This window comes from Engystomops pustulosus, chromosome 3, assembly GCF_040894005.1.
Source record: "Engystomops pustulosus chromosome 3, aEngPut4.maternal, whole genome shotgun sequence".
In the NCBI taxonomy this organism is placed as follows: Eukaryota; Metazoa; Chordata; class Amphibia; order Anura; family Leptodactylidae; genus Engystomops; species Engystomops pustulosus.
In genome coordinates this window covers 71,453,628-71,471,816 of record NC_092413.1, presented here as the reverse complement: position 1 = coordinate 71,471,816, position 18,189 = coordinate 71,453,628, and the positions used below count along the sequence as shown (strand labels likewise).

At 39.1% G+C, this 18,189-nt stretch overlaps 1 protein-coding gene across 3 annotated transcripts in view; it reads left to right on the top strand.

Moving 5' to 3' along the window:
- Positions 1 to 18,189, top strand: part of TULP4 (TUB like protein 4) — a 244,597-nt gene that overhangs the window by 119,207 nt on the left and 107,201 nt on the right. For all 3 annotated transcript variants that reach the window (XM_072141034.1, XM_072141033.1, XM_072141032.1), the window contains one exon: positions 18,017 to 18,145. In XM_072141034.1, the coding sequence (XP_071997135.1) occupies positions 18,017 to 18,145 (129 nt within the window). The remainder of the gene's footprint in view (positions 1 to 18,016; positions 18,146 to 18,189) is intronic.

The window sequence follows — 18,189 nt, the reverse complement described above, 5'->3', positions numbered from 1 at the left end:
TCCGGGGGTACAGGGCCTATTAAGCCCTACGATCGGTTAGTATCCTGACCCTGCAATATTGCTCCCGCCCTGACAAGGATGGTCCCACTACTGTCCCTTACAGACCCTAATATGTTATCCCTACGCGTTTCATACATCGTGTGACGCACTCATCAGGGGAATAAATTAATCTAGTAGATTATGCAGCCTTGATACTAAGTATGGCTGCAAAAGCTCCACATCAAGGGGTTAAAATGAATCAAAAACGAGCAGTGACCCCGTATAATACAAATTATACTAGTATGGTGGCTAGAAGTATTGGCATGGCCTTCTTAAATGTTCATTTAGCCCTAAAATTTACACATTTCCAAAAGATAAAAAGAGAAAACCCACCATACACTTTGTTATGCAATTTCTCCCGAGTACAGAGACCTCCAACATGTTGCCGTGACTTGTTTTATGGGCGCACGTAGAGGCGCAGAAGGGAAGGAGCGACGTGCAGCTGCCAGGATTTTAGTTTCCTCATTGGCCCATTTTGCAGGCTATAAAATTTTCGCTTTTTCGTTATTGGGGCCATGTGATGGCATTTTTTTTTGTGGGACGAGATGCTTTTTCCAGTGTTACCATTTTGGGGTTGGTGTCCCCTACGACGATGCAAAAATGATAGATTTTTCCCCACATTTGGCAAATTTAGTTAATCAACAAGAAAAAATATTCAAAAATTTTTTTTTTCCATTTTTATTCTATGGATGGATACGATTATGGTGATACCATACATGAATAGTTTTTCTTATGATTAACTAAATTTGCCAAATGTGGGGAAAAATCTATATTTTTGCATCGTCGTCTTCCAAGTGGCATAACATTTGAACTTTTTTGGCTACAGAGCTGGTTGATTGCTTGTTTTTTTGCGGGACATGTTGTACTTTGCAACAGTATCATCTGGAATACATATGTTTTATTGATCACTTTTTATTGCATTTCCTTTTTTACGGCGTTCATCGTACGAGTTCAATACTTTTTAAATTTTATTTTACGGATTGTTACGGATGCGGTGATACTATATATGTGGGGTTTGTGTTATGATTTGGACTTTTTTGAGCGTTGTATGTCTCTTTATATGTTTTGGGGGCCACCACATTTTACCAAAATGTTTTAAGTTAAAAGCTATATGCCCCAAAATGGTATGCTTCTGAAAAGATGGTGATACTAAATTTGGACAAATAGAAATAAAAATTATATAAATGATGTATCGGTGTAATTCTAGTGAGCCATAGAATAAAGAAAATCTATAATTTTTCTGTCATTACCCACCAAAAATAAAAATATTGTGGACTAGAGCAGCACTGTGTTGGAAAAAATTCAGGCGACTCTAGGGTAAGCAAGGATAATCCAAAAAAGCAGAAAGCGAGGCAGCACTCCTGGATAATCAAGGTGTTTTATTCATCCAGGTGCATCTGCCACAATAGGGTGAATATAGCATCTTGATTATCTAGTAGTGCTGCCTCGCTTTCTGCTTTTTTGGATTTCACCCCCAAAAATAAGATTGTATAGCCTTTAAAAAGCGACAATGTGAATCTACCTTCAATGCCATGGCGTGTGCCAATACAGCACAGGGAAATTGGGAATCAAACTTTAGTGCCTTTTGGTATTTTATCCATTGTGAATGTGTAAAAGCATTCAAATTACTTTATTTATAGTGAAATCATGTGACATCTCCTCACAGGCTAAAACATGACAAACGACATATTAGTACATATGTTGCTATATAAGACCTTTGCTTTTACGAGAATGAGAAACTAATAATAAATGATAGTCAAGTAAGGGGGTCTTGCTAAGAGTCCAAGCTAAAGCTGACATTTACAGAGTTGTACATTATTTTCTTAGGGAAAAGTAATTGAACTAGCAGGGACATGTGGCAATAACTTTGTTCAAATACACTCATTACAATTATAAATTAATTTGCATTCAAAGTAATTAAAAATGATAACATCCTAGAAAAATTAGAGCACACAAGACAAAGCAAACTTTTGGTAATTGTTAGTTATCAAGTTATTTTGGTAGTATGACTATGTGTTGGAAAAGTAGGACATTTCTAATTTCGAAAATCAATAATTTTTCAAGATATTTGCCAATCACGAAGTGCAATGTGTCACAAGAAAAATCTCAAAATCACCTGGATATGTTAAAGCACTTGAAACGGGCTGTATCAGGAAGGTACAAAATGGTCAAGTCATTAAGGGGTTAATTTATTTAGAGCTAGAGACCTCATCTAATATATCTAATGTTTAACATACATTGCAGTAACAAAATCTAAAACAAAGTCTTATGTGCTACACACGCAATTCATAATTTTTGGTAAGGAAAATTTAATGGGACAAATAAAAGAAACTTTTCCTATAAAAATGACATCCTTTTGTCAATCACTTTGGAGTGGTCTATATGTAAGATTTAATTAAGCTCAAACCTAAAGGGGTTGTCAGCTTTCAGCAAATGAAAAAGCAAAAAGAAAAAAAAAAACACACACAAAAAACTGGAAAAACCTATTGATTCGAGTATAAGCCGAGGGTGGGAAATGCATTGGACACAGACCCCAGCCAGCCCCTGTAGTATGTAGCCTGCCAGCCAGCCCCTGTAGTATGTAGCCTGCCAGCCAGCCCCTGTAGTATGTAGCCTGCCAGCCAGCCCCTGTAGTATGTAGCCTGCCAGCCAGCCCCTATTTAACACTGTTTCACCTTTCCGATGCTACGTTGCCTCCTCGGGTCCTCTTCAGGTCTTTGCACTCAGCCGGCACACAGAATCACATCGTTGTGAGCCGCTACCATTGCGAGGGGACCTGAAGAGGAGTAGAAGGACCCGAGGAGGCACCGGAGCATCGGAAGCAGAAGAGGATCTACGGGGGACATCTGAAAGGTGAGTGCAGTGTTTAACCCAGTAATAAAACATTGTGACCATTTTTAAAGGTGCTGCATCAAGTTAAAATATTTTTTTCTTTGTTGCTAAGTATTTCAGTATGGGTCCCGAGCCTTTGACAGCTGTGCAACTGCTAGTGTCTTCTTCATGTCCACCAATGTTACATTATTCAGAACCATTTCAGGAGATGCAGTAAGCTGGCAGCATCTATTAACAATGACTGAATACCTATCTTTGAGCCTTTTATTATTACAACCAGATGAGTCCATCATATAACTTGTCACATAATCTCTCCATTTGTCTCCATTCTCTCTAAATATGGCTTCTGATCACTTAGCATTCCCAGGTTGAATTGATCACTAAAATGGGAAATGCTTGGTTTTCTTCCAATTCTCTGTTGTCTCTGGTGCCAATAGGAGTGCTGAGTGTCATCAATTTATCATATAAGCTGGAAAACCTCTTAAAATTTTTGAGTTGGTGTCTGATGACCAAAATGAGATTTGCATCTTGGTTCTCTGCAGGATTTTATCATGTAAAAAAATCACCTGAAGCCTAATAAACGCATAAGGCAACTATTCTTATTACATTTAGTGTATGCTTGATTTCAAGGTCGAGTGTTCTCTTATCTCAGGGCAAGCCAACCATTAAAGCAGGGGTAGGAAACCTATGGCTCAGGAGCCAGATATGGCTCTTTTGTTTGCTGCATCTGGCTCTCAGATAGATCTTTTAATAATTAGTGATGGCTGCTGTGTGTCTCTTAGACTGATCACTTTGTACAACCCAGGTGCCTTCGCTCCCATCGTCTAGGCCTGGGTCAAATAGAAGAGAGTGGGAGCAATGAGAAGCTGGCTGCAGGGAACGCTGGTAAATTTATATTGATTTTTTTTTTGCTGTGGCTAACTATCACCTGGGGGGGCATGTGCTGTGACTACCTATCTCCTGGGGGTATGTGCTGGGGCTGCCTATATACTGGGAGGCATGTACTGTAACTACATATCTCCAGGAGGGCATGTGCTGTGGCTACCTATATACTGGGATTATGTGCTGTGGCTGCCAATATACTGGGAGGCATGTGCTGTAACTACATATCTCATGGAGATCATGTGCTGTGGCTACCTATATACTGGGGTCATGTGCTGTGGTAACCTCTTTACTGGGGATCATGTGCTATAGCTACCTATCTACTGGGAGGTCCTTTGTACGACCCAGGTGCCATCATCGCCATCGTCTAGGCCTGGGTCAAATAGAAGAGTGTGGGAGCAATGAGGAGCTGGCTGCAGGGAACGCTGGTAAATTTATATAGATTTTTTTTTTGCTGTGGCTACCTGGGTGGGCATGTGCTGTGACTACCTATCTACTGGGAGCCATGTGCAGGGACTACCTATCTCCTGGAGGGCATGTGCTGTGGCTACCTATATACCGGGGGGTATGTGCTGTGGCAACCTCTTTACTGGGGAGCATGTGATGTAGCTACCTATCTACTGGGAGGCATGTGCAGGGACTACCTATCTACTGGGAGGCATGTGGTTGGGTGTCAGGATTTGGAGTAGTGAACCCCCAGGACCAACGCGAACTATGATGTAAGCAGACACCTTGGACCGGAATCTGAGTGGCATCCGGTCTTAACCAGAGCCCGCTGCAAAGCAGAATGGTCTTGCTGAAACGTGGTACCAACCGGTCATTCCACAGGCGCGACTTGTGCATGGTGGCTGCCAAGGTCAAGGTACAGGATCACTAGGCAGTCTCGTGGTCAGGAATAGGCAGCTGACGCTCAAGACAGCCGGCAATGATGCGAGGTTGGGGATGAAGCAAGAGGTCAGGGCTGGCAGCGAAGGAGCAGAATCGGGAACAGGTCCGGGGTCACAACGGGAGGTCAACACTTGAGAAGGAAACACCGTGGAAAGCTTCCTCATAGGCATGAAGCACTAAGATCCGTCAGGGAACGCTGGGAGCCGCCAGTCTTTTTTAGGAACCCGGGAAGTGGGTAATGCCAAATAGCGGCCTGCTGGCCCTTTAAATCGGAGAGTACTGACGTGTGCGCACTGGCCAGCCGGGATGAGAGCAGGAACGTGGAGAAGTGAGTGAGCTCGGAAAGGGGCGCTGCCACGGAGAGGGGCACGGGTGTGCCTGTGATCCGAGACGTAGATCGCAGGGGCACCTGTGACACTGGGACTACCTATCTACTGGGGGGCATATATATATATTTTGTAAGGCTCTTACGGAATAACATTTTAAAATATGTGGCGATCATGGCTCACTCACTCACTGACCCCTGCATTAAAGGATGTAGTGAGCATGGTGCAATAACATGGATACAATAACATACAACATATTTGTTGCACATTTATCTAAGTGTCTTATACAGGGATTACTGACTGTTTGAATTACTAGGGAGTAAAATACTTTTATAATGTACTATTCCGATCTATGGATCTGGGTGAAAAAGTTGCATTGTATAGGGCTGCATCTAATGCTGTAGAGATGGACTCTGGTCCTTGCTGTTAGACTGCAGGCCTACATAAAGTGCTGTGTTAGACAGGGCAAGATCGGTGTCTAGTGCTCCCTCTTGGAGGATGAATAATTAGGATGCTGTTCTGAGTGAAGAACAGAGAAATATACGGTACTCGCAAGAGAAAAGTCATAAAGGCGTTAGGGATTCATGAAAACAAAATAATCTATACAAATGGACAAAAGTAGCACAAAAATGGATGCATTTTATATGCATTATATTGTTGTTTTCATTGCTGTCAGAGTGCTTGCAGCAGTATATGCTTCCGGGGAAAATCAATTTTGTTTCACATGCAAAAGTGAATTGTAGTAGATGTGAAAGTAGATATGATTAGCTTGTCTTGTTAATGAATGAAAACATTATGAAACCTATACAAATTTGGTATCCCCATGATCGTACCTGCCAAAAGAATAAAGTAGACATGTCATTTGGGGTGCATAGAAAACCATAATTAGCAGTTTGTGTTCTATATATTTAAGACCCCTATGTTAGGCCCTTTCTGTGTTTTAATTGCATCACAAATTACAATGACAATTACAAACTTTGAACTTTTTTCTTTTGGCTGTAAATTGACTTATTTTAATTTTATCTGCTAAGCTTTTCATTATCATAGCACGAGTAATACTACTATTGTAGCTTAGGGGCGTTATTGCTACATTTATCCAAATTTACCTCTTAAGGACCATGCTTTTTTCACTATTAGAGCAATGGCTGATTTTTTTTTTCACCATTTTTTTTTACTACATAAATGTAGTAATAACTTTAGAACACTTTATTTACACGTCATTCGGTGATCGGTTGGATTGAAATGCACAGTTTTTATACATATAAAAATAATCTTCTCATGTTGATTAATAACTCCAAACTAGGTTGTGACCATTAATCTAGAATTTGCTTTTCTAGCAAAATTAAATAATTAAAACTACAGTACTTAAATGAGAAAAGAGTAAAATGCTTCTATATCTTACTATAATAAATTAAAATAAATGAAGATGCATTTCAATTAAAGCTAGCCTTTTCTTAATCCCTTAACAACCAGGCCCTTTTTTGTTTTTGCCTTTTCATTTTTCATTCCCTTATTTCTCCATGTAAAGAACTGTGGGAAGACTTATTTTTTGCGTAAAAAACTTCATAGTAACAGCATTTAATATTCAATGCCATGAACTGGGAAGCAGGAAAAAAATCCAAATGCATTTACGCCATATTCTTGTGGGCTTGGATTTTACGGCTTCCACTGTGCACCCCAAATGATATGTCTACTTTATTATTTTTTTTTTGGATGAAATGACCACGGTGATACCAAATTTGTATAGGTTTCATAATGTTTTCATTCGTTTACAAAAATTAAAACTTTTGCTATTTTCTGGGGCTAATAACTTTTTCATACATTTTTTTGCAACTTTTGAACGTTTTCATTGCTACCAATGTAAGGACTGTACCACCTTTTGGTCACTTTTTATTGCATTTTTTTATATTTTTTATAAAATGTGTCATTTTCGACTTTAGTTAAACGCCAGGAAAAATATATATTTTTGTAAATTATATTTTGATTGGATATTTTGTGAAACAGTGATGCCTAACATGTTTATGATTTTTACGATTTGTTTATATTTATATCAGTTCTAGTGAAAGGGGAGTGATTTGAATTTTAAGGCTTTTTTCTTAATTCAAAATTAATTTTTTTTTGCTATTTTTCAGACCCTCCTTGGGTATTTTAACCCTAGGTTGTCTGTCTGATCCTACAATATACTGCCATACTACAGTATGGCAGTTTATGCGGATATTACACATGATCTATTACTATAAATGAGTTAAAATCAGAATGCTCAGGGTCTTTATAAGACATGGTAACCGATCGCGGCCCCAGATTACTTCACAGGGAGCGGTGATCGAATCCAAGATGGTGGTGGCAACATGCTGCCAGAATTTAAATTCCTCTGCCGAAGGAATTTTCACTGTTAACACCCTATATCTGTGCCAGCACCGACTATAGATGTTATCGGTGAGTGTTTGCTGCAATATGCAGCAAACAGCAACCTTGTACGGAGAGGGCTCAGAGGTCATGGGGGCAGAGGGGTCTGTTTGCCTGTGTTTAGTGTTAATATCCAAATAAAATATATAATTAACCTAATCTTACAATGACAAATTCACTGTGTAGTTGAAATATTCTAAACTTTACTAAGAAGTCGTGGCAGAAGAGAAATTGCGTAGAAACACTAGATTGTTAGTCAGGGCCGGCGCTATGGGTAGGCAAAGTGGGCAATTGCCCAGGGCAATGGGAAGGGGAGAATCTCTTCTTTTCAATGAAACTTGAATTTTATTTCTAGGTGCCATGGATCCAGAGATATTCAGGTTTAAAGTGAGAATATCAGGTGCCATTTTTATATATAAAAATCACTCCCGACATATCTCCTTTTTCTTGACACTTAGAAGAACAGATTATAGATTTATATAATAGAGGATACTCTCTTCTTTCTTAGGAAAAAAGAAGTGAGGTTCTATGTGTCACAGAGCCAGAGATACAGCTTTCTGAATCTACCCAACTCCCGATTCATAGCCATCAGGCTACAGGGAGAATTTGCTGCTGCACCTCACAGATAATGGAAATATTCACTTTATATGTTTCTACATTTTGAGAAGAAATAATATCAACTAATATTCATGTTTTAACCCTTCTCTTTGCAGAACTATCTAAGAACACACTTTCTCTCTTATTGCCTTTTATTTCGTGATAGTTTTTTATTTTGCGAAAATTGACTGATACGATGAACATTCGATCCTCTTCGACTAATGTTGCTGCATATTAACACCACAAACCAGAACATGTCTATAAAGTTATATGCAATACCTAAAACACACACGTTCTGGAATAAAGTTTTGATTTCACACCATCCTCCATTATTTACCATTACTTGGTTTATGGATATATAGTTATATATTTGGGTCACCATTGTGTAAGGAAGATACAATGATAGATCTGTGTGATGCTGAGTGAATTTTCAGCAAAAATAGTTTGGTGTTCCCTTTGCTGCATATTTTGGTGAATATACACATGTGGGGTCTGTATGATCTCCTCACATCTTGCTGTTTTAGGAAAGTAGATTTTCTTTATATAAGTATTCTGGATTTGTACATATTTTAGAGGAAATTTTAAATGTTAATTGCCAAATGCATCCCCTGGGTGTCTGCTTTCAAAATTTTATATAGGTTTTATGGTGCCTTTACTTTTTATTCTGTTATATTGATATATTTTGCAGGTCTTAAAATTTCTAGCTGAAAAGCAGATATCTGGTTATTACAGTTTTAGTGATATTATGATGATTCATTTATGTGAACATATTAATATGGAACATTTGTGAACTGTACACATGTCCATCTATTACATTTAGGATATGTGAATGTAAATATTTTATGTTTGGAGCACATTTTTTGCCATCAAAGTAAAATTTTAGGTATTTTTTTTATAAAATGTTTCAGTTTGAATCAAAATTGCATGATGGCGCCTATGTCTATAAACTCTTTAATGCAATTTTGAAAATGGGGCAAGTTTCTGTTTTCAGTAATTAAGTGGTTTGTTGGGTTTCTCTTTTAATTCTTTTTGAATTCATCTATCTGTCTAGTTATCATCTCCTATAATTTGACCACTTATATATCTTCCTTTTTTCTATATTTATTAATCAATCTTCTATTTATCTTCATCTTTCATATTTATCTTCTATCATAATAATTAGAATTAATAATTCTTTATAAAGTGCACACAGATTCCCTAGGAAGCTATTTAGGCGCATTGAAAGTATGTTGCGTGCGTTCTACTGGCTGGGGGGTCCCCCCTCGCTTCAGTCTGGAAATGTTGCAGGCCCCGAGGGAGAGGGGGGGTATGGCAGCCCCAGACATGTATCTGTACTACCTGGCCTCCCAACTTGTTTATGCTAGGTGGTGGATCGATATTGACAGATCAAACGCGGCCACTGCGCTGGCTGGGGCTCTCCTGGGATCGTATGAAGCCCTCACTAGCTTATTATACAGATACAAGTCATCTACATCTATCCTTGTGCCGCTGAGAGCAGTTGCAGTAAATTGGCAACGGGCTCAAGGGTTGGTCCATACTGCTGCCCCTGCTCCTCAATCCCCTAGAACTCCTCTCTGGCGTAACCCGTGGTTGGTCAACTTTGTCTCCCTCCCTGGTTGGACTATGTGGGGGGGTGCAGGAATCAAATTCCTTGGTCAGCTCTTGTCCACAACCTCAGAATTTCTTTCCTACACTGAATTAAGTGAGCGATTTAACCTACCGGCAATAGCGTCTTTCCATTACCTTCAGCTACGCCATGCATTCCAAGTTTGGCTCCCTCAACTTGTCTGTAGAGTTTACTTCTCTAGAAAAACTACTGAGTTCCCCGGAACTGTCTAGACCACTCACCCAATCTTACACCCTTCTTCAGTCCACGCGTAGAAGGCCCTTCGATAAGGCCCTTTTGCGTTGGAGGGAAGATATCCCAGACCTCTTAGATGAGGAATGGAAAGAAGTTGAATCATCCTTCTTTGAAAACATTGTAAGCGCTAGGGACTCTCTGGTCCAAACAAAGTTCCTTCATCGCATTTATTATACCCCTGAAAAACTACGTCGTATAGGCGTTATAGAGGAGCACACTTGTTTCCGATGTCAGGCTGCCAGTGGGTCCTTTCTCCACTGTGTGTGGTCCTGCAGCAGGGTTCAACCATTCTGGGCCGCAGTTATGGAATTTCTGCATACACACTTTGACATGCCCCGTGTCCTATCACCCAAAGTCTGCCTCCTGGGTATAATTAATGAATTAATGGGCATTATGATAAGATCTTCTGTAGATTTGCCCTTTATTATGCACGAAAGGTAGTTGTAATGTCATGGAAAGATCCCGACATCCCCGCCCTAAAGCGATGGATCCTACTGATAAATAAGTTTGTACCCCACTATCGTACGGTCTATCAACACAGAGGTTGTCCGCAAAAATTTGACCTGGTCTGGGGAAGGTGGTGTAACACCCCACGCACTGCTGCGTAAGGGTACGGACTCTTGTTTCTAGCATCCTCAATCCCACCTGATGTGTCAAGGGGGGAGGGGGAGGAAGTGTATGAATGTAGTTGTTGTTGATTTATGTGTGCTGTACGAGTGGGTTGGTAGCATGGGCTGCGGTAACGTTCCATTTACATTATATTATACCTAACAGCAATATTGTGTCTAATTATGTCTTATAAGGTCAAGGCGCATCGTTACTGTCAAAATATTGTTGCCGCAATGTATGTATGACAATGTATTTCTGTACTAAGTTGGATTATTGTTGTTCCTACAAATGTTCCAAAAAATTCCAAAAATAAACACTTTTAAAAAAAATAAAGTGCACACAGATTATGAAGCATTGCACAGAGCTTGCCAAATCAGTCCCTGTCCCACAGAGAGAAACACTCTGCAGATGTTGACCAGCGCTGCTAGGATGTAGTGCTAACCACTGAGCCACCGTGCTGCCCATCAATCTCCCTATCATCTATCTCCTATAAAATTTTCCCATATTACAGTTTGTTTTATCATACTAAAAGGAGCCTCTTGCTGACTGTGACTGGTCATATTTGGAGCCCCTCTTAGTTTTGCCGAGGGCCCCACTTTGTCTAACACCGGCCCTGCTGTTAGTACTATATTTGTGGTGCCCATGAGGGCCACACTGAACAATGACCTTCCTGGCCTTGTGCCTGTAATCTTCTAGTGATAATGGTTTATACTGTAATGTAATAGCTGTTCCTTCAAAACGTATCCAGTTCTCATCAGCTTTTGTTATTCCCCATAGATGTGAAGTCATCTAATTTCTTTCCTACCATGGCCGATCAGATGTTCCATTTCTCCAAGAAGTAAAGATTAATAAGTTCTTTTTTAAAATATAGATTTCTAAAAGTGAGATGGACAACATCTAAGCTCTGTCTCTTTTAACACTTTTGCATCAAAAAAGCTTTAGTGTTTAACTCCTTCAGGACTCAGACTATTTTGGCCTCAAGGACTCTGCCCCATTTTTCAAATCTGCCCTGTGTCACTATGATTGGGTTTGGCATGTTTTTTTTAAGATTCCACATATTTTACTAGAATGTTATGAGGCTTAGAATTTGGGTGCTATTTTTCACATTTTTTGGAAAATAGCCAGGGTCTGTATTTAGAGGGAACTGCTCAACATTCTATTACCTGGGAGAGGCCTAAATAATAGTAAATTACCCCATTATGGAAACAACACCCCTCAACATATGAAAAAGCACTCTTTAGAAGTTTGTTTTAACCCCTATAAAACACCTACAGAGTTGACAAAATGAAGGTGCGGTCTACAAATGTTAATATTTCTGGACAATACATTCATTTTGGGCGGAAAATTAAACATTCACAATGGATTAAATTACAAAAAGCAGAATGTTAACAACGTCCACAACGTTTCATACCCGAGTATCTCCCGAGTGTAGCGATACCCCATATGTGGTGGTAAACTGCTGAATGGGCACTCGGCCAGGCATAGAATGGAAGGAGGCGCCATCCAGAGCAGATTTGCATTGTCTGGTACATAATTTTGGGGCATCTATGGCTAATTGATGAGATTTTATTAACCTTTTTTTGGTGAAGGAAATGAAAATCATTCCATTTTTTTTTTGACCGTTCTCCATACCATAAAAAGGATTTATGTTATTTTTATTGTATGTGTTGCCACAGTTATGGGAATACCTCATCTATATGTCTTTTTTATTTCCGAATGTAATGAATAAAAACTAATTTGGAGAAAATCGTATTTTATATATTCTAATTTTAGCATCACCATCTTTTCAGAGGCATAACGTTTTTATTTTCGTTGGACAAATCTGTTTAAGGGATTCTTTTTTGAGAGAAGAGTTTTTTTTTTTATAGAGGTCTTATTTTGCAGAGCGTAAATTTTTGTATCACTTTTTAGAGCGTTTTCTTTTTAACCCCTTAAGGACCAGGCCCTTTTTCGTTTTTGCGTTTTTATTTTTTACTCCCCACATTCAAAAATCTATAACTTTTTTATTTTTCCGTGTACAGAGCTATGTGATGGCTTATTTTCTGCGTAACAAATTGCACTTCGTAGTGATGGTATTAAATATTCCATGCCGTGTACTGGGAAGCGGGAAAAAAATTCTAAATGCAGTGAAAATGATGGAAAAACACATTTGCGCCATTTCTTGTGGGCTTGGTTTTTACAGCTTTCACTGCGCGCCCCAAATGACATGTCTATTTCATTCATTGGGTAAATACGATCACGTGGATACCAAATTTGTATAGGTTTTATAATGTTTTCATACATTTACAAAAATTAAAACCTCCTGTACAGAAAAAAAATTCTTCATTTTGCCGTGTTCTTGCGCTAATAACTTTTTCATACTTTGGTGTATGGAGCTGTGAGTGGTGTCATTTTTTGCGACTTCTGATGACGTTTTCAATGCTTCTATTTTTAGGACTGTGCGACCTTTTGATCACTTTTTATAGAATTTTTTCTATTTTTCAAAATGGCAAAAAAATGCCATTTGCGACTTCGGGCGCTATTTTCCGCTACGGGGTTAAACGCAGTGAAAAACGGTTATTATATTTTGATAGATCGGGCATTTTCAGACGCGGCGATACCTAATGTGTTTATGATTTTTACAGTTTATTTATATTTATATCAGTTCTAGGGAAAGGGGGGTGATTTGAATTTTTATGTTTTTTTAATATAATTTTTTTTTTTTTACTTTTTTTTATTTTTTTTAACTATTTTTCAGACTCCCTAGGGTACATTAACCCTAGGTTGTCTGATTGATCCTACCATATACTGCCATACTACAGTATGGCAGTATATGGGGATTTTGCATACCATCTATTACAATGTGCAGATCGCACATTGTAATAGATAGCCTCGATCATGACAGCCTCGGATCTTTGTGTGATCCCAGGCTGTCATGGCAACGGATCGCCGCTCCCTGGTGATGTCACGGGGAGTGACGATCAGAGCCAAGATGGCGGCGCCCACGCGCCGCCGGCTCTTTAATGCCGCCGGCAGCTTTGCCGGCGGCGATGAAAGGGTTAACACCCGCGATCGGTGCAAGCACCGATCGCGGGTGTTAGCGACAGGCGTTTGCTTCATTATGAAGCAAATGCCCGGTGAGTATGAAGAGGGCTCAGCCCATGAGCCCTCTTCATACTCCCCCATGCGCAGTAAGACGTAAGGGTACGTCTTATTGCGCTATGGGGTTAAGGGTCTTTCTTTTTTTCTGAAAGTTTTTTGGGTTTTGTTTTTATGGTGTTTACCGTGTGGTTCCAATAATGATTCTGTTTTATTATACAGATTGTCTCGAACGTGGCAATACCAAATATGTGTGTGTGGGGTTGGGGGGGGGGGTAGTGTATATGTGTTTTTTTATACTTTTGAAGTGTTTGTATGGGAAAGTGATGTTTTGGGGTCTTAAATTTTTATTTTTTAATTTTATTTTAATGTTTTAAACTTTTTTTTGGAACTTTTTTTACTGTATACAAACGAGCTTGAAACAGCCATGCTCTGATCACTGGTTCAAGTCCAATACACTGTTCTACAGTACTAATGTATTGTAGTGCAGTGTAAACTGTCTGGCATGCTCACGCATTTTCAGTTCTATCCATGTCGCACAATTTTTTTTTTTTTATCGCTTTTGAAAACATTCTCTGTGAAGCTTATTCTGATGAAAAAATATATATCGCAGGAAGTTTTTTAAAAATCTTTTTTCTTTTTTAAGCCATCAATATGTGGGTTCAGTATTTATTTAGATTCATTGTGCAGGTTTTTAGTGTTTTTTTTACGTTATTTGATTTTTATATGTAATTGTGGTGTTTTATCGACTTATTTATTTGCTTATATTTTATTGTGAAAAAATATATATATATATATTTTTTTAATCTTTTTTTTTGTGTTGGATGTAGATACGACAGTTAAACAACCAGGATTGTAGTTTTTCTGATCCCGGTTGTTGGTGCTCTATCTGGGCTGTGATAACACAGACTTGTGGAGTGAGTTTGCTGCACTGAAAGTAAAGGGGCCGAATAATATTGCACGCCCCACTTTTCAGATTTTTTTTTTTGTTTTTTTTTACAAAACTTTTTTATATGTTCAATAAATTTTGTTCCACTTCACAATTGTGTCCCACCTGTTCTTCACCAAAAAATTACAATTTGATATGTTTACAGCCTGAAATGTGGCAAAAGGTAGAAAAAGTTCAAGGGGTCGAATACTTTTGCAAGGCACTGTATATCCTTTGTTGGCAGTGACAGAAGTCAAACTTTTTCTGTAAGTCTTCACATGGTTGGCACACACTATTGCTGGTATGTTGGCCCATTCCTCCATTGCAGATCTCCTCTAGAGCAGTGATGTTTTTGGGCTATAGCTGGGCAACATGGACTTTCAACTTCTTGCAGAGGCTTCTATGGGGTTGGGATCTGGAGACTGTCTAGGCCATTTCAGGACCTTGAAATGCTTCTACAAAGCCATTTTTTCCTTGCCCTGGCGATGTGCTTGAGATCATTGAAAGACCTAGCCACTTTTCATTTTTCGTATGCTTGCTGATGGAAGGATGTTTGCATTCTTTGAAAATCGGACAATAATTATCTGGATTTGTTTTCTCATTTTATCTCTCATTGTTGAGGACTACCTATGATGTCAATTACAGGCCTCTCCCATCTTTATAAGTGGAAGAACTTGCACAATTAGTGGCTGACTAAATACTTTTTTCCCAACTGTATATTGGCATTACTTTATGTGGGCTAAATAAGGTCCCAGTCTACTGCAGTTATAATCTGCCTATAAATTATTTACTTGTTCCTTGAAGTGGGATGACTTTGGGAACACTCATACACTAGACCATGTCTGAAAATAAACAAAAATAATACAGAACATTTTCGGTATTCTCGCATCCCAAATTGACAATTATTTTCATACAAACCTTTTTGCCTTATTCACAAACTGTACCTCATATATGCCCACACTATTTAAATTTGGCCATAAACAAAGCCCATCTGAAAACAGTGCAGTTTCATTTTATTCCACTTTTCCATAACATTTTCCATATCTCTTCAGCTTTCCATTTCATGGCACAGAAAATTAAATGGGGACTCTATAACGTACAGGTAGACCCACAGAAAACAAGCCCTCTTATAGCAATGGAGGGCAGGATGGAAACATAGAAACTCACATAGAAAAAAAAAGTCTCCAACGTTTACAGATTATTTTTTTTTATGCATTATACTTGTATTCACATTTCATTTCAGTTTCATGAAAGTTGTTCCCCAGACTTTACAACATACAACAGTACAAAATAGTTTACTGCATTTCAGTTAAGATCTGGTTACTGCTACATTAACCTCGCATTATAGATATTCAGACTAATCTGATTGTCTTCTATCAGGAAGTTAGGTTCAGACTGAATCTGGGGGGGGCTGCAGATGTTGTATATCCTGATTTTTCAAAGGCATTTCACACAGTGCCACATATAAGGTTGAGATTAGAGTAAAAAATAGTGTTGGGGTATTTTTTAAGCCAGGTGCCTAAGAGTGTGTGCACAAACGGGGGGTGAGGGGAGGGGGGAAGTAGCGTTTCAGGTCAAGGTGGAGTTGCAGCGTCTAGCCCCGGAGCTGGATGGTAGTCCAGAAGTAGTAGATAAGGAGAGATAAAAAGGTACGGGGTCGAATTGATTGACGCGCTACATCCAGAGTCTCATTATCTTACTCTGGATGTAGCGCGTCAATCCATTCGATACCGTACCTTTTTATCTCTCCTTATCCACATATAAGGTTGGTGCATAAAATGAGACTGCTGGTACTAGGAGAAAACCTGTGTAAGCAATTGGCTAAGTGATAGAAAACAGAGGGTCGTCATTAATGGCACATTCTCCAATTGGGTTGACATTACCAGTGGAGTGCCACAGGGGTCAGTATTGGGGCTACTTGTTTTTAATATTTTTATTAATGTCTTTGTAGTGGGTTTACACAGTCAAGTTTCAATATTTGCTGACAAAACTAAGCTGTGTAAAATAATTCATTATTACTGAGGTCGATAGTTTAGCATTACAGAGGGATTTGTGGAAGCTTGAGGAGTGTGCGGGGAAATGGTGACCATAGACTAAGGTTCTTTACTGTACGAGCAGTGAGGCTATGGAACTCTCTGCCGCAGGGGCTTGTTATGGTGGACTCTGTGTACATGCTCAAGATAGGCCTGGATGACTTTCTGGAGAGCAAAAATATCTCAGGTTATGGGGGAAAAAATTATTTTTATACTTAATGGTTGGACTTGAAGGACTTGTGTCTTTTCCAGCCTTATACTTTGATACTTTTATACATGTTCGGTGCATATGCCAGGAAAACTTTAAACATGTATTCTCTGAATGTGTTCATAAACTTATCCTGGCAGAAGAAGGCATCAGTATATTTTGTCTACACTGGTTGAAAAAGCCCAGCAGGCAGTTTTTGCTGTGTATGCCGCAAAGTGCCAACATGACAATTTAAGCAGTAACTTATTAATCCCTGCTGTTTCACAGGTTTTAATCGTATTGGTGTCCTGAGTTTACAATACAATAGAAAGATGATAGAGAAATTTGGATTGTAGCTTCCCCCCAGGGTCCCCTGAAGAGGAAGAATCGGGGAACCCAGAACAGGAGCTCAAATGACAATCCATCTCTATCCACACCTTCTCACTCCTTCTGTAGTTCTGGCAGCCAAGCATGTCGCTTTTAAATAGCGCTGAGCATGGCACGTCCTGGGCTGTCTTGGACCACAGGAGGAAGCCTTAAGTCGTATCTGGCCTTGGTGTGAAGGCCTGAGTGGCCACAGAAAGGGCTCTGAGTGCCACCTTGGCACCCATGCCATAGGTTCACCATGGGAAACGGATGCAATTGTTTATGTGTTTTTTTTGCATATAAGGTCAAATATATCATTCGGTTGTTTCAATATAAGGTATGTTACTTTGCTTGTTTGCTTCCATATAAGGACAGTTGTGTCCTTTTTACTGCCACTGTTTGCTCTACCTGCTTTCGGGAGAAAGCTGAACCAGTGGATGTAACCCACTGTATGAGCATACAGTATGATACGCCAATGCGCTCTGTTGTAACGACCGGTCATACAGAAATATTCCTGATAATGTATCCTTACAACAGCGGGAGAAAAAAGGGATATGAACATAGCCTCACCTGTATATAAAACCACAAGTAAGATTATTTACGTCAAATGAAATGGAATACTGAATGTTAAAGGACATCTACTACCAGGATGAGGGATTGTAAGCCAAGTACACATACATACTGGTGTGTCTCCTCTGGATCTGCTCTTCTTTTAGCTTCTTATTTTTTTTAAAAGATTTTAAAATTATGCAAATGAGCCTGAGGGAGGCCTTACAATACTTTACAATACTTCATCCTGGTGGTAGATGTCCTTTAAATCACTACCTATAATGATTTACCTTTTAAAGCTTACTGAATACCTTGATTTAAAGGTCGAAGGCTCCAACTTCAAGAGATAAATTAGAAGTTAATGACTTATTACAAGGAAAGATGTACATAGAGTCTTTGGTAATGTTGATTGATATTGTTTTTGTTATTTTTCAGGTGGTGTTAGTGAGATGGAACGAACCTTTCCAAAAGCTGGCAACCTGTGATGCAGATGGAGGAATATTTGTGTGGATCCAGTATGAAGGCAGATGGTCTGTGGAACTGGTCAATGATCGCGGAGCACAGGTGAGTGGTAAATCTGGTGTTTCTTCTATAAATTAATGAGTTCT